The 15,974-nt window shown below is 44.5% G+C and overlaps 1 protein-coding gene across 1 annotated transcript in view; it reads left to right on the top strand.

Annotated features, from left to right (window-relative positions):
• Window positions 1–14,924, top strand: part of LOC120028255 (leucine-rich repeat and fibronectin type III domain-containing protein 1-like protein) — a 34,472-nt gene extending 19,548 nt beyond the window's left edge. Inside the window, exons 2-4 of the mRNA XM_038973427.1 lie at window positions 13,078–13,490; window positions 13,539–13,754; window positions 14,854–14,924. Of these exons, the coding sequence (XP_038829355.1) occupies window positions 13,078–13,490; window positions 13,539–13,754; window positions 14,854–14,924 (700 nt within the window). The remainder of the gene's footprint in view (window positions 1–13,077; window positions 13,491–13,538; window positions 13,755–14,853) is intronic.
• The last annotated feature ends 1,050 nt before the right edge of the window (window positions 14,925–15,974 follow it).

The raw sequence follows: 15,974 nt of genomic DNA, 5'->3' as shown, positions 1-15,974 counted from the left end.
ACCCCAAGCATACTTCCAAAGTTGTGGCAAAATGGCTTAAGGACAGCAAAGTCAAGGTATTCCATCACAAAGCCCTGACCTCAATCCCATAGAAAATTTGTGGGCAGAACTGAAAAAGCGTGTGGGAGCAAGGAGGCCTACAAATCTGACTCAGTTACACCAGCTCTGTCAGGAGGAATGGGCCAAAATTTACCCAACTTATTGTCGGAAGCTTGTGGAAGGCTACCTGAAACGTTTGACCCAAGTTAAACAATTTAAAGGCAATGCTACCAAATACTAATTGAGTGTATGTAAACTTCTGACACACTGGGAATCTGATGAAAGAAATAAAAGCTGAAATAAGTAATTCTCTCTGCTATTATTCTGACATTTCACATTCTTGAAATTAACTGGTGATCCTAACTGGCCTAAAACAGGGAATTTTTTCTGGGAATAAATGTCAGGAATTGTGAAACTGAGTTTAAATATATTTGGCTAAGGTGTATGTAAACTTCCGACTTCAACTGTATATATTAGTATATTTGAGCGTAATCATAATATTTGTCATAACAAATATTATGATTACGCTCAAATATACTAATTGATAAAAATCAATTTTTTGAAACAATATTTATAATCTTTGTTTAATGATATCATAAATAGGACTGGTGGAGTTGTCACACTTGCTGTTAACAGAAATGTATGGAAATGTCTGCTCTGCTCAAAATTACAACCAACTAATTGCAGAATTACCACAAATGGAAGAGGCAAATGGAAGGGTGACAAAGTAAGGAATTTGTCTGTCGGCCCTGCATTAAAGACCACAATTGTGATAAATAAAAAAGTATACCAGTTCCATTTAAGGACAAAAAATTGACCGCTGTGCCATATCGATCGCAAAATAGTTGGGAAGAAATTTCGATTTCCCTATTCCATGTCACATGGTTTATGAACTGATACACAAAACAGTGCCGTATTCAAACTTAGAGTTTTTCAATTTAAATTATTATACAAATTTCTTGTAAGCAATAGAATGTTATATACAGTTTATGGGGGATACAACAATCCCAGCTCTGCAGCTTTTCCTGAGAAGAGACAGAATCATTTAGATCACTTGTTTTGGTACTGTCCGTATGTAGCTTGTTCACAGGTACAGAAATGGCTAAAGAATTGCAAAATTTACCTGGAGCTAACGCTAGCACTGCCGGGTGATTTAAAAAGTCATAGTCAATCAATTAATAACACAATAATACTCTCAGCAAAAAAATATATATTTAATTTACAATATGTAGAATCTGTCAGAATAGGAAGGTTCAGAACTTTTGTGAAACATCACAGCACAGTTGAAAAATATGCCAAACTAGATATAAAAACTGGATAGTGTTCAGAAATAGATGGGATGGGTTGAGTGGAGCTGAAGGATGGGACTAAAAACAAGCAAAAGATACGAATGTAAACTATAATGTGTCCTTAAATGTATATATAGTATGTATAAGATGGAAGTAGAAGCTTAAGAGTTGTTGTCCATTAGTTTACTCCAATTAGGGGAGGGATGGTAGGGTTAGGGGAAAATAATAAAGGAAAATATAAAGTACCATTCAAAAGTTTGGACACATCTACTCTTTCAATGTTTTTTCGTAATTTTTTTACTATTTTCTACATTGTAGAATAATAGTGAAGACATCAAAACTATGAAATAACACACATGGAATCATGTATTAACCCAAAAAGTGTTAAACAAATCAAAACATATTTTATATTTGAGATTCTTCAATGTAGCCACCCTTTGCTTTGACGACAGCTTTGCACACTCTTGGCATTCTCTCAACCAGCTTCATGAGGTAGTCACCAGGAATGCTTTTCCAACAGTCTTGAAGGAGTTCCCACATATGCTGAGCACTTGTTGGCTGCTTCTCCTTAACTCTGCGGTCCAACTCATCCCAAACCATCTCAATTGGGTTGAGGTTGGGTGATTGTGGAAGCCAGGTCATCTGATGCAGAACTCCATCGCTCTCCTTGGTCAAATAGCCCTTACACAGCATGGAGATGTTTTTGGGTCATTGTACTGTTGAAAAATAAATAATAGTCCCACTAAGCACAACGCAGATGGGATGGCATGTTGCTGCAGAATGCTGTGGTAGCCATACTGGCCAAGTGGGCCTTGAATTCTAAATTAATCACTGACATTGTCACCAGCAAAGCACCCCAGCACCATCACACCTCCTCCTCCATGCTTCACGGTGGGAACCACACATGCGGAGATCATCCGTTCACCTACTCTGTGTCTCACAAAAGACAGCTGTTGGAACCAAAAATCTCAAATTTGGACTCATCAGACCGAAGGACAGATTTCCACCAGTCTAATGTCCATTTCTCGTGTTTTGTGGCCCAAGCAAGTGTCTTCTTATTGGTTTCCTTTAGTAGTGGTTTCTTTGCAGCAATTCGACCATGAATGCCTGATTCATACGGTGTCCTCTGAGCAGTTGATGTTGAGATGTGTTTATTACTTGAATTCTGTGAAGCATTTATTTGGGCTGCAATTTCTGAGGCTGATAGCTGCAGCAGAGGTAACTCTGGGTCTTCCTTTCCTGTGGCGGTTCTCATGAGAACCAGTTTCCTCATAGCACTTGAGGGTTTTTGCGACTGCACTTGAATAAACATTTACATTTCTTGAAATTTTCCCGGATTGACTGACCTTCATGTCTTCACGTAATGATGGACTGTCATTTCTCTTTGCTTATTTGAGCTGTTCTTACCATAATATGGACATGGTCTTTTACCAAACCGGGCTGTCTTCTGTATACCACCACTAACTTGTCATAACACAACTGATTGGCTCAAACACATCCACAAATTAACTTTTAACAAGGCACACCTGTTAATTTAAATGCATTCCAGGTGACTACCTCATGAAGCTGGTTGAGAGAATGAAAAGAGTGTGCAAAGCTGTCATCAAGGCAAAGGGTAGCTACATACAAGAATCTTGTAACGGCTTTCCTCCTCCTCTTCATCCGAAGAGGAGGAGCAGGGATTGAACCAAAATGCAGCTTTGCAATTCGACATAATATTTATTTACAAAACGGAAAACACGACAACACTTTAATAAACTACAAAACAATAAACGACGTAGACAGACCTGAACGACGAACTTACATTAAACACGAAGAACGCATGAACAGGCAAACTGACTACATAAAACGAACAAACAAACAAAACCGAAAACAGTCCCGTGTGGCGCAACACACTTACACAGACACAGGAGACAACCACCCACAAACAAACAGTGTGAAAACACCTACCTTAATATGACTCTCAATCAGAGGAAATGAAAACCACCTGCCTCTAATTGAGAGCCATATCAGGTCACCCTTTAAACCAACATAGAAACAGAAAACATAGACTGCCCACCCAAACTCACGTCCTGACCAACTAACACATACAAAACTAACAGAAAACAGGTCAGGAACGTGACATAACCCCCCCCTCAAGGTGCGAACTCCGGGCGCACCAGCACAAAGTCTAGGGGAGGGTCTGGGTGGGCATCTGACCACGGTGGTGGCTCAGGCTCTGGGCGAGGTCCCCACCCCACCATAGTCAATCCCAGCTTACTTCTCCCCCTCAGAATGACCACCCTCCTATTCCACCCACCTAATATAAGAGGCAACACCAAAATAAGGGACAGCTCCGGGACAAGGTAGCTCAGGACAGAGAGGTAGGTCAGGATAGAGAGGTAGCTCAAGATAGAGAGGTAGCTCAGGATAGAGAGGTAGCTCAGGATAGAGGGGCAACTCCGGACTGAAGGGCAGCTCCGGACAGAGAGACAGCTCTGGACTGAGTGGCAGTTCTGGATACATGGCAGCTCTGGACGCTCATGACTAGCTGACGGCTCTGGACGCTCATGGCTGGCTGACGGCTCTGGACGCTCATGGCTGGCTGACGGCTCTGGACGCTCATGGCTGGCTGACGGCTCTGGACGCTCATGGCTGGCTGACGGCTCTGGACGCTCATGGCTCGCTGACGGCTCTGGACGCTCATGGCTCGCTGACGGCTCTGGCAGATCCTGTCTGGTTGGCGGCTCTGGCAGATCCTGTCTGGTTGGCGGCTCTGGCAGATCCTGTCTGGTTGGCGGCTCTGGCAGATCCTGTCTGGTTGGCGGCTCTGGCAGATCCTGTCTGGTTGGCGGCTCTGGCAGATCCTGTCTGGTTGGCGGCTCTGGCAGATCCTGACTGACGAATGGCTCTAGCGGCTCCTGACTGACTAACGGCTCTGACGGCTCGGGACAGACGGGCGGCTCTAATGGCTCGGGACAGACGGATGGCTCAGACGGCGCTGGGGAGACGGATGGCTCAGACGGCGCTGGGGAGACGGATGGCTCAGACGGCGCTGGGGAGACGGATGGCTCAGATGGCGCTGAGGAGACGGATGGCTCAGACGGCGCTGGGGAGACGGATGGCTCAGATGGCGCTGAGGAGACGGATGGCTCAGATGGCGCTGCGGAGACGGATGGCTCAGACTGATCCTGTCTGGCGGAAGGCTTTGGCTGCTCCTGTCTGGCGGAAGGCTCTAGCGGCTCCTGTCTGGCGGAAGGCTCTAGCGGCTCCTGTCTGGCGGAAGGCTCTGTAGGCTCATGGCAGACGGGCGGCTTTGCAGGCTCATGGCAGACGGGCGGCTTTGAAGGCTCAATACAGACGGGCAGTTCATGCGGCGCTTGGCAGACGGACAGTTCAGGCGCCGTTGGGCAGACGGCAGACTCTGGCCGGCTGAGACGCACTGTAGGCCTGGTGCGTGGTGCCGGAACTGGAGGCACCGGACTGGAGACACGCACTTCAAGCCTAGTGCGGGGAGCAGGGACAGGGCACACTGGACTCTCAAAGCGTACTATTTGCCTGGTGCGTGGTACCGGCACTGGTGGCACCGGGCTGAGGGCACGCACATCAGGACGAGTACGGGGAGAAGGAACAGTGCGTACAGGGCTCTGGAGACGCACAGCAGGCTTAGTGCGTGGTGCCGGAACTGGAGGCACTGGGCTGGAGACACGCACCATAGGAAGAGTGCGTGGAGGAGGAACAGGGCTCTGAAAACGCACTGGAAGCCTGGTGCGTGGTGTAGGCACTGGTGGTACTGGGCTGGGGCGGGGAGGTAGCGCCGGAAATACCGGACCGTGCAAGCGTACTGGCTCCCTTGAGCATTGAGCCTGCCCAACCTTACCTGGTTGAATGCTCCCCGTCGCCCGACCAGTGCGGGGAGGTGGAATAACCCGCACCGGGCTATGTAGGCGAACCGGGGACACCATGCGTAAGGCTGGTGCCATGTAAGCCGGCCCGAGGAGACGCACTGGAGACCAGACGCGTTGAGCCGGCATCATGGCACCTGTCTCAATGCCCAATCTAGCCCTACCAGTGCGGGGAGGTGGAATAACCCGCACCGGGCTATGCACACGTACAGGAGACACCGTGCGCTCTACTGCGTAACACGGCGTCTGCCCGTACTCCCGCTCTCCACGGTTAGCCTGGGAAGTGGGCGCAGGTCTCCTACCTGCCCTTGGCCCACTACCTCTTAGCCCCCCCCCCAAGAACTTTTGGGGTTTCTTCTCGGGCTTCCTTGCTAGCCGCGTACCTTCATATCTCCGGTCTTGAGCTTGATTCTCCGGCTTCCAGCCACGTCTCCTTGCTGCCTCCTCATATCGCCGCCTCTCTGCTTTCGCTGCCTCCAGCTCAGCTTTGGGACGGCGATATTCTCCCGGCTGTGCCCATGGACCTTTTCCATCCAGCTCGTCCTCCCAAGTCCAGTAGTCCTGTGTATTCCACTGCTCGAACATATGCTGCTTGGTTCTAATTTGGTGGGTGGTTCTGTAACGGCTTTCCTCCTCCTCTTCATCCGAAGAGGAGGAGCAGGGATTGAACCAAAATGCAGCTTTGCGATTCGACATAATATTTATTTACAAAACGGAAAACACGACAACACTTTAATAAACTACAAAACAATAAACGACGTAGACAGACCTGGACGACGAACTTACATTAAACACGAAGAACGCATGAACAGGCAAACTGACTACATAAAACGAACGAACAAACAAAACCGAAAACAGTCCCGTGTGGCGCAACATACACTTACACAGACACAGGAGACAACCACCCACAAACAAACAGTGTAAAAACACCTACCTTAATATGACTCTCAATCAGAGGAAATGAAAACCACCTGCCTCTAATTGAGAGCCATATCAGGTCACCCTTTAAACCAACATAGAAACAGAAAACATAGACTGCCCACCCAAACTCACGTCCTGACCAACTAACACATACAAAACTAACAGAAAACAGGTCAGGAACGTGACAAATCTCAAATATATAATAATTTAATTTTGATTTTTTAATTTTGATGTATTTAACACTTTTTTGGTTACTACGTCATTCCATATATCTTATTTAATAGTTTTGTCTTTACTATTATTCTACAATGTAGAAAATAGTAAACATATAGGGAAAACCCTGCAATGAGTAGGTGTGTCCAAACGTTTGACTGTTACTGTATATATATATATTTTTGTAAAAAAAAAAAATATATATATATATGGGGGATTGGAAGTGATGCAGACAGTTACATTGATTAAGGTCACAATCTATCTGCAATATTAAAGCTGAACTACCCCCTAAATAAAATTGTTAGCCAGCTTTCCGTCCAGCAGTTTCAATCTAGCAAACTAGTTAATGCCATTTTCTCAACTTCATCAATCAAATGGATAGTTAGCTAATAGATTTTTTCAGCAGCCTTATACAGCTGGCCAGTTGATAGTAATGTAGGATGAATGATACAGCCGGCTAGCCGCGAGTTCATCTGAAATGTATACTTACCGGTACGCACTTCGTCCACTGCCAGTCCTATCAACCGCTTACTGAACATGCTTGTTTGTAGAAATTTTCTCCATACATCGCTTGGTGTATTTTTCCAGTTGGCAAGCATGCGAAATCGTCCCCTTTGCTAGTCAAACATTTAAGCACAACTGTTGCAGTGCCTTAAATGACGGGATAGAATGGACACTGCTAAAATTGAAATAGCTGTGTTGAAAACATCCTCACTCACTTCTTCCATGTTTACTGCTTCGCGTGTGTCCACCCGGATCGTAAACACGGTTGAAATTAGCGTAAGGGAGGGGGTTGGCCGAGAGTTTCCTTTTGCGAGGGAGAAGACTTCCCTTTCTTCCTTCACACAACAGAAATCACAATTTCACAACACATTCCTCCCAAAAGTTGAAACTCTTAAGGATCCGCCCCTTTTTTACATTTTGCCTAAAATGACATACCCAAATATAACTGCCTGTAACTCAGACATTGAAGCAAGGATATGCATATTCTTGATACCATTTGAAAGGAAACACTTTGAAGTTTGTGGAAATGTGAAATGAATGTAGAAGAATATAACACATTAGATCTGGTAAAAGATAATACAAAGAAAAAACCAACCGTTTGTTTGTATGTATTTTTTTATACCATCGTATTTGAAATGCAAGAGAAAGACCAAATGTATTATTCCAGCCCAGGCACAATTTAGATTTTGGCAACTAGATGGCAGCAGTGTATGTGCAACGTTTTAGACTGATCCAACGAACCATTACATTTCTGTTCAAAATGTTGTATCAAGACTGCCCAAATGTGCTTTTTCAAGTTCATAACTGTGCCCTCTCCTCAAACAATAGAATGGTATTCTTTCACTGTAATAGCTACTGTAAATTGGACAGTGCAGTTAGATTAACAATAATTTAAGCTTTCTGACAATATCAGATATGTATCAGTATATCAGTACTTCCTGGGAAATGTTCTTGTTACTTACAACCTCATGCTAATCGCATAAGCCTACGTTAGCTTAACCGTCCTGTGGGGGACCCACCGATCCTGATTAAACGGGAAGTGACAACTTTCCCCTGCCTGATCCTCACCGCAGTGGAGGCAATCCAACATCGATAATGCATCAGACCCCTGCTTACAGGTGAATGGGGAGCTTGGCAGGCAGTAGTGGGCACTGCCCTCTCTGCAGATTTTATATCCATGACCTGCTTCCTCACCAAACACAGGCCCTTTTTTGTCCTACACACCACATTGTGGGCAGGATTCGGTCTGTGCTAAGGATCAGGAGGGGAGAGGCCTAGTTCAGAAGTGAAATGGGTAGAGGCTATGCCACCCACAGACTGATTGTCCCTGGCTGTGCTCTTCATCCTGGGACCCAGGGGCAGTGTTTCACTGATGCTGTGAGGAGAATGAATAATGGGGCGTGGCACAGAGTCTCTGTGAAAACCAGGCCTGTCGGCACAATACAGTCCCCTTTCATGCTGTTAGAGAAGCTGGCAGGCAACTATGTGTGTGAGCGTGTGTGTGTTCATGGATGCGTGCGTGCACCTGTGCGTTTTTATGTATGTGCCGGGTATGTACGTACCCTTGAGAGCAGCGGCACCAACAGTATTTCATGCTTCCCTCTTTTATCAAACAACTTCTATTTAAATCATTGACTCAACTGTATCAAATGGATGTTTGTAACTCAGTGGAAATGCAGCCTGATGCGTTGAGATTTAAGAATATATTTGTGTTTATGTGTTAGTGTTCCTAATCTGTCCCCAAACAGTGCTTCTCAGTGACCCCAGGCTGGCTAAGAAAATACCAGGGAAAAATAAGTTCAGCCCCATGAATCCAACATTTTTATCCTCAAACTGAAACTTTGCCTAACTCAACACTATTTGAGAAGTGTATTTTTTATTGTGACTCTTTAATTGAATTCACCTCTGGCTTGTCTATTATCCCAACCTGGTATGAGTAATCCTGTCAAGCTCACTTATTTAACAAAGAGCATTAAATATTTCCCATCTGAATTTCATTCTGGGGCCGCCTGACGTACCTGATATGAATGGGACAACACAAGCGAGTCAGAGAAATGAAATTGACTGTCACTTATCCTCAACCTTGCTTTTGGAAAAGCCCATTTGGGGAATTATAAAAATAAAAAAAACTGGTTGCACAGCCTTGAGAGAGAGAGTGTGTGTGCGCAATGATTCAAAGTTCCATGCACCACTCACCCCCCCACCCCCTTCCCCCTCAGTCAATAGGGGCTCATTAGAAATCTAGTCGGTTGTGCCTGAGACTAGAGCTAGCTCTGATAATTGTATAAATAAATATGTGAGGCATACACACCTCACTAGTGATACGCCTTAAATCCCCGCTACTTCCCCGATACACCATCATCCACATAGCAAATCCCCCACGCATTAATAATGTTTAGGTCAGTGTTTCTCCGCCAGACTGCAGGCCAATCATTCAGGAAATTATACAGTGCATCCGTACAGATGGGATTATGTGGGAAGGACATTTTGTGTTCCTACTTGTTCCTCTTGAGAAAACAGAGATTTTAGTAAGAGCTACTACCAATATTATGACATTTTAAGCAACAGTGTATGTTACTGATAGAAAGAAAGCCATCTGTAGCACACATGAATTATCACCCATCTAAAGTCCAGACAAAGTACAATATATAGATATAATTTCATTACCTCCTGTCTATGGAATCAAGACTTCTCTTACTACGGGTCGATGTTTGATACTATATGTTGTTGAGAGGATGCATGTGTGGTGCATTTGAAATCAGTTTATTAGGAAATCGTTTTTGAACACCTACTAAATAAACAGAAGTATCAATATTAGTGATCCAAGTATGCATTTTGAGATCAACAAGCTGATTGTCGTAGTTATTTACCAAAAAGCAGCGTTTCATTTGCGTTCCATTTCAAGCTCCACTCATCTCATCAGGCTCTTCATTTAGAGGTTTCAATCAGTCTCGTGAAGAATGAAAAAAAGAAAAAAACAACTAGCAGTTTCATTTCTCTGCCCTAAATTTCCAACAAAGAGAATCATTTCCTCCCCTATTCACAATTGGCACCCGGCTTCATTGCGGAGTAATTTAATTTGGGGTATCTGCCGCGTGGGTGTTTCATGAATCAGGAATCGGTCTCCCTGCATCGCTCCAATACCCCTTTTCTATTGATTTTTGTAGCTGTTTTGTTATGTTGTCCTCTCCCCCAACACATAAAGTGTCTCATGTCTGATAGCCTATTCCAGAGTCGCCACGTCCGTGATAAGTCCTGTAATAAACCAAAGCATAGAAAAAACAGATAAAGGTCCTCTGCACAGCCCAGATCAAGGCGACTTTGTTCAGCATTGTGCTATAATGAATCTCCGTAAAGGCAGTCTGGATGTCATCCCTATACAGAGAGAGAAAGAGACAGACTCTGGGCTTCCAGTCAAATTAACAGACAAAGGTGAGGCAAATGAGAGGACTTCAAAAGCACCTTTAAAGTGGTTAGACAGAGAGAACCTCCCTCTCCCCTGCCACGCTTTAATAGGATCCAGGATTGAGATCCGCCAGCTACTCTCTTCTGCACGGTCATCTTCTTTTTTCCCTACAGACCATAAAATGAACTATTAAAGGAGAGCGAGGAAGAGAAAGAGAGACAGACAGAGACACAGAGGGAGAGAGTGAGACAGAGAGACCGAGATGGAGAGAGAGAGAGAGATAGTGAGAGAAAAAAAGTCTCTGCAGACTCGTGGACTAATTTTCCATGAACCTAGTTGGATTAGGATAATGCTTCCTCTAACAGGTGCTCTCTTTTTAGTAGTCAATAGGTTGGAGGAGTTACCCAAGCCAAACGGCCACCTCAGGGGATCCACAATTAATAAACACTGTCTTTCACCTTTTAACAGGAATACACTCAACCAATTCCCTGCCAACGTAAGTGCGATATTGAGAACGTTGACCAAGATAAATGGAAGAATGCTAAGGGAGCTGAACCCTATTTATACCCTTCTATTGTTCAATCCCCATTGAGAGGATGTGATGTATTGTCATGGCAACCCATAAGGCCTTTGTATTACATGTGAACGAGGAAATCCCTCGGACCCAGACGTCTGATTTCATTATAGCCAATCTGTAAGAGCATTAGCTACAATGACTCTTTAAAAAAAAGGGGGGTCAAGACCAAGGCTAAGGTTACGGTTGTTTGATTGTCTTAATGGAGAATGTGGATTTGAACCTTTCATAACCTTGCGATTGGCATGTCACTTCTCTAGCTGGTACTGGATTGGAAAAGACTCTAGAAAAAGATGCAAAGATAATCGGGGTGAAAAAAGATTAGGAAAGGGTTGCAGTGGCAGTAATAACATTTCTGGCCGGATGCCGGGGTTACGATTATTGTTATTTCCCCCCCCCCCCCCCCCCCCGTGTAATTCATTTTGTCAATTCACATCAATTCATTCATTTTCTTGTATGCACTAGATTATTCGGAAGTTGGTGCAAACAACTCCCGAGAATATTTCCTATTTAATTACTGTGTCAATATGTCATGTTTGCATAACAGATTTCTCCGCTAATAGAAAATGTATTTGACCAATGAAAATGTCATTCCCATTATTATATTTACAATTTATTCTGTCCTTAGTGTAAATGTTAAACTTTCCAACCAGAAAAGTTTGAATATTTCTTGGTTTATAATGAATAGCGGTGCTAATGATCCCAAGCGCCTTGTGATTTAACACTGTACTGAGCCATGCACATTCTCAGTCACTGTGTCCCGGGGGAGGACATTCCGCGACGGACAGCTCAGTACACTTGAGTCAATTGAGGGTGAGGTCCTAGCCTAAATCATCCATTCTCTCAACACTGTCAACAATATATTCTCTTATGTCTTCAAAATAATTGTGAACATTAAATTATTGTAATTTCTTTTGCCAAGTCCAGGAGAGTTTTCTTAATTTATATGAAGTGTTCTACTGTGTTCTACCTCAAGCAAGGCGGCTTAATGAGATGACACTGGGCGTTGTTTACAAAACTCAGCTTTTTGAACTGTTGATGTGAATGTAAATGTCAAGACTTGTTAGCCAGTTAATGATACACACATAATGAAAATGGGAGATTTGGAAGAGTTTGGGAGTTATGCAAAATGGGGACTGACATTAAATCACAGCTCAAGATGTCGCCGGCATCACATTGTGTACAGATTATCCACTGCTCACTTATACTGTCAGAAATCACACACATGACCACACACTGTCACAGTGCCTTTCAACGGTCTACACTACTGTACAGTGTTTGCCAAGTTTGTAGTTTCTGTCACAACAGTCTGCATATTGTTGTCATTGCAAAGGTCTGATTCACCAGACTATTATGACAGGGAACGGTGTCGGCCAATGACTGCATCATTGTATTTTCTCTTTGTTCATTTTTTTTTCTGACCCTGCTGTACAGCTGCAGGAATGGGACACGAAAATGGACACGGTCTAGAAAAGTGGAGCATTCCTGAAAAATTTGCTGACAAATTGAGTCCAATCATAACAAATCCTTTCAGTTTGGTGCTGAAAGGGGTGATTTTTAAGAATGAAAAGATATGGTACCAAAAGGGAATTGCTTGTGTTGAAGGAACATAGAGTATCTCCTGATGTTGATAGGCTCTACAGTGCTTCTGAAGCCTACATGCACCATATTATCTGGTAGTATTGGCACCTCATGGGCACATACTTTACTCCTTGGATGGACATTGATCTCAATATGGTCTTTCTCTACAAACTCATTGGACCAGGGTTAGATGATTGACTGTGGATGTAACTCACAAGCTCTCTGCAGAGTCAAAGCTTCAGAGAATCCACAACGGACCCTTACACTGATTACTTTCATCCATAATATATTCCATGTTATTCATTTCTGGTAAATCCATTGTTATGAACCTTTAATATTGATTTTGAGGTTCGTCATTTTGACGGTCCCACTAGTAAGCCCAATAGGCTGTAACAGTTCGATCGCACCTCAAAACAAGGGGTGTACCATAACGCTATTATAATACTGTCGAAAAATGTCTTAAGATAAAAAAGTATATCTTAGCGGTCTATTTGAACTATCCATATCCATTCACATAGCCCTATAGACAAGTCTAGTATTTACACTACCTTTCTTTACCCAGAATTAATAATCTTTTCCAAATATTTCCCATCTACAGATTATTAGTTCCTGTATATACCATGTTCATCATCAATCCTAAAACATGTTTCTCTCTCTAATCAATAGAATGATCCCGTCCACCAGTCAGGACTTCCTGGTTCGTGACCTGGTGTCAGGGCGTGAGTACGACCTGTGTGTCCTGGCGGTGTACGACGACGGCATCACCTCGTTGACGGCCACGCGGCAGGTGGGCTGCGTCCAGTTCATCACAGAGACCGAGTACAGCCAGTGCCAGGCCCTCCACAGCCAGTTCCTGGGCGGCACCATGATCATCATTATTGGTGGCATCATCGTGGCCTCCGTGCTCGTCTTCATCATCATCCTCATGATCCGCTACAAGGTCTACAGCCACCAGGGCATGGACACAGGCAAGGTGGGCACCCTGGCAAACATCCGTGCCCAGACCAACGGAGGACAGGCTGGGGGACAGGTGTCCCACTCTGGGTCTAAAGTTACAGAGAGTCAGGAGGAGCAGCAGGGTCATGCCTTTGCTGGGGTGGGAGTGGGACCAGGGACAGGGGGAGGAGGGGGTGTGAGTGGAGTGGCATCGCCTAATGCCACCCTAAAGAACTCTAACACCATGGTGCTGGTGGTTGACTGTGAAAAGGCGGTGCAGATATCAGACATGACTGCTGAGGACCTGCTGTCGCCAAGTAAGAGGCGTCACTCCAGGACTGCCTTTGAGATGAAGAGGAGAGCCTCCCTCACACCCAAAGAGGCCACCATCGTCGATGTGGGGGAAAGTAAGTACTTGAGAGAGTGAGATAGATACAGATAGAGGGACAGATAAAAATGGTTGTGAATGAGGTGAATGAGAGAGTGACCCAATTTTTCATCATTTTCAATGTGGTATCTCGATGGCATGTCTGAAACAACTGGCTTGTAATTCATTTGTATTCCTTCTGTGACCTACAGTAGGTATCGGCAGCTAGAGCCCTGCCACTGAACATGAGCCCATAGCATAACCCGACCCAGCACACCTCATTGCATCACATAAAATGCCAGTTCAGAGACATGTAATTTCTAAGGACAGGGCCATTCAACTGATTCAATGGGCCACAGCCAGATATATTTTAAAGAGCCTCTCCAGAGTGAGAAGCTTGGATATATTGTTCCAATTGGATAATTGCACTTTCTGAATGAATGGCCATGGATTTCCAGAGCCTTGGCCTTGTAAATCACTAAATCAATATGGTGAATTAAATCAGGGTCAGGGAGAGACAAGGCCCTCTCTTTCAATTCCGTCAATCACCCACGTCAGCTACAACATTGATTTTAGTGGAAAGTAAGGGACATAATGAACCAAAATGATCCATTTAGGCCGGGGATAATTTTTCCAATGAAAACGATTGAATTTGGCTGCCCTTGAACCTGACCAAAACCTTTGCAGTGGGCAACCACTTTCTCAAAGTCATTGCTGTGTAATGCACACTTTGCACTGCAACGCACATATATTCATTCTGAAAAGGTGCTGCAGTGAACAATCACTCTATACACTTACATTCTGTAATCATTCTGTCAAATCACAATTTACTTCCACCAGTAGAATCATATCGGACACACAACCAGTAAGTGCAAGGCTACCATGTGATCTGAGTCACTTTGCCCGGATTCCATATCAGATCTGTGCCAAAAACCTGTGGAGCTGCCCTGTGTGTAACAAAATGGTGCCAATTTGGTACAGTTGACACCGGGCCATGAATCACATTCCCGCAGCCACGTCCGCAGGCTCCCTGCTGTGTCCCTGAGACGAGGGGTGATGAACGCACCGCACCGTGTCCAGCCTGGCTGTCACTAACTCTACCCGCCACATCCCTCACCTCTATTTGTCTCTCCCACCAGACACGCCAGCGCCCGTGGCCGCCGACGACGACAAGAGGGCTCACCGAGACTGGAGTGACTTTAAAATTTGATGACTCCTTCTGCTTCTCAGCCATCAACCTCCAAGAGTAATGGTTCCCTTCTTTCCCTATTCCTCTCCATTCATCTACTTGAGAGAAGAATATGAGAGAGGGGGGGGGGGGGCTTTAGTGTAAGAGATGAATAGATTCAAACTGAGATGGAGAGATGGCCGTGTCGGAGAGAAAATGTCACTTAGTCAGAGCTAACGTATTGCTAGCCACGTTACTGCCAGAGACCTCCCTCAGGAGTCTGTTCCTACACATATGGCATATTCAGCGAGACTAATTGCAGAGCCCACCCCCTTAACACTCAGTGTTGCCCCTTTGAAAGCAGCAGACATCCAAACAACCTAATGCAGAAACATGACTTACAATTACTTACATTTTCCTCCTTACACCAATACACTATAGCAGCAATACAAAACAGATCATAGCACAGTAGCAATTACAAACAAACACATCATCTGATCCACCTTCCAGTAAATATCATCATTATAAATCCAATTACCATTCAAACTATTGCACATATCTCAAGATCCGTTGTGATTGATGTCATGCGTTCAACTCAATCACTGATTAGATTGTACATACAGTATCATGCATTCAACTCAATCAGTAACCATTGGTCATGTTTTTGTTTTTCAGAATATTCCCAGGATTCCAGGAATCAAGGAGATTGGATTATAAATCAGGAACATTTTTAGGACTCCTGCCAGACATCTTCCTTGCGTCCTCCATTGTTCACACTGTATTTACGGACCCCCCCATGAAAACACCCCAAGATGGATGTAATAAGGACTCAATTCACCATCATAATCTATGGGATTGGAGCTAGACGAGCCAACGGCCTCGCCAGTGGTTTTTGAAACGTATTGCCTTGTATCCCTCTGTGGCTCAGACTGTCTGTGTATCCGCTGTTCCTGGCCCTGTACTTGGACCAGGACTTGCCAATACCTGGACCTGTTCCTGGACCTGCTCATAATGTACCTTACTTTACCTGACTGTCTTCAGACTCAGGATGGGGACCCAGCCAAAGGTGAGTGTACACAGGATTATGTACAC

Source organism: Salvelinus namaycush, chromosome 34 (genome assembly GCF_016432855.1).
Source record: "Salvelinus namaycush isolate Seneca chromosome 34, SaNama_1.0, whole genome shotgun sequence".
NCBI lineage: Eukaryota > Metazoa > Chordata > Actinopteri > Salmoniformes > Salmonidae > Salvelinus > Salvelinus namaycush.
The sequence above is the reverse complement of the archived record's forward strand: the minus strand, read 5'-3'. Positions and strand labels throughout refer to the sequence as shown.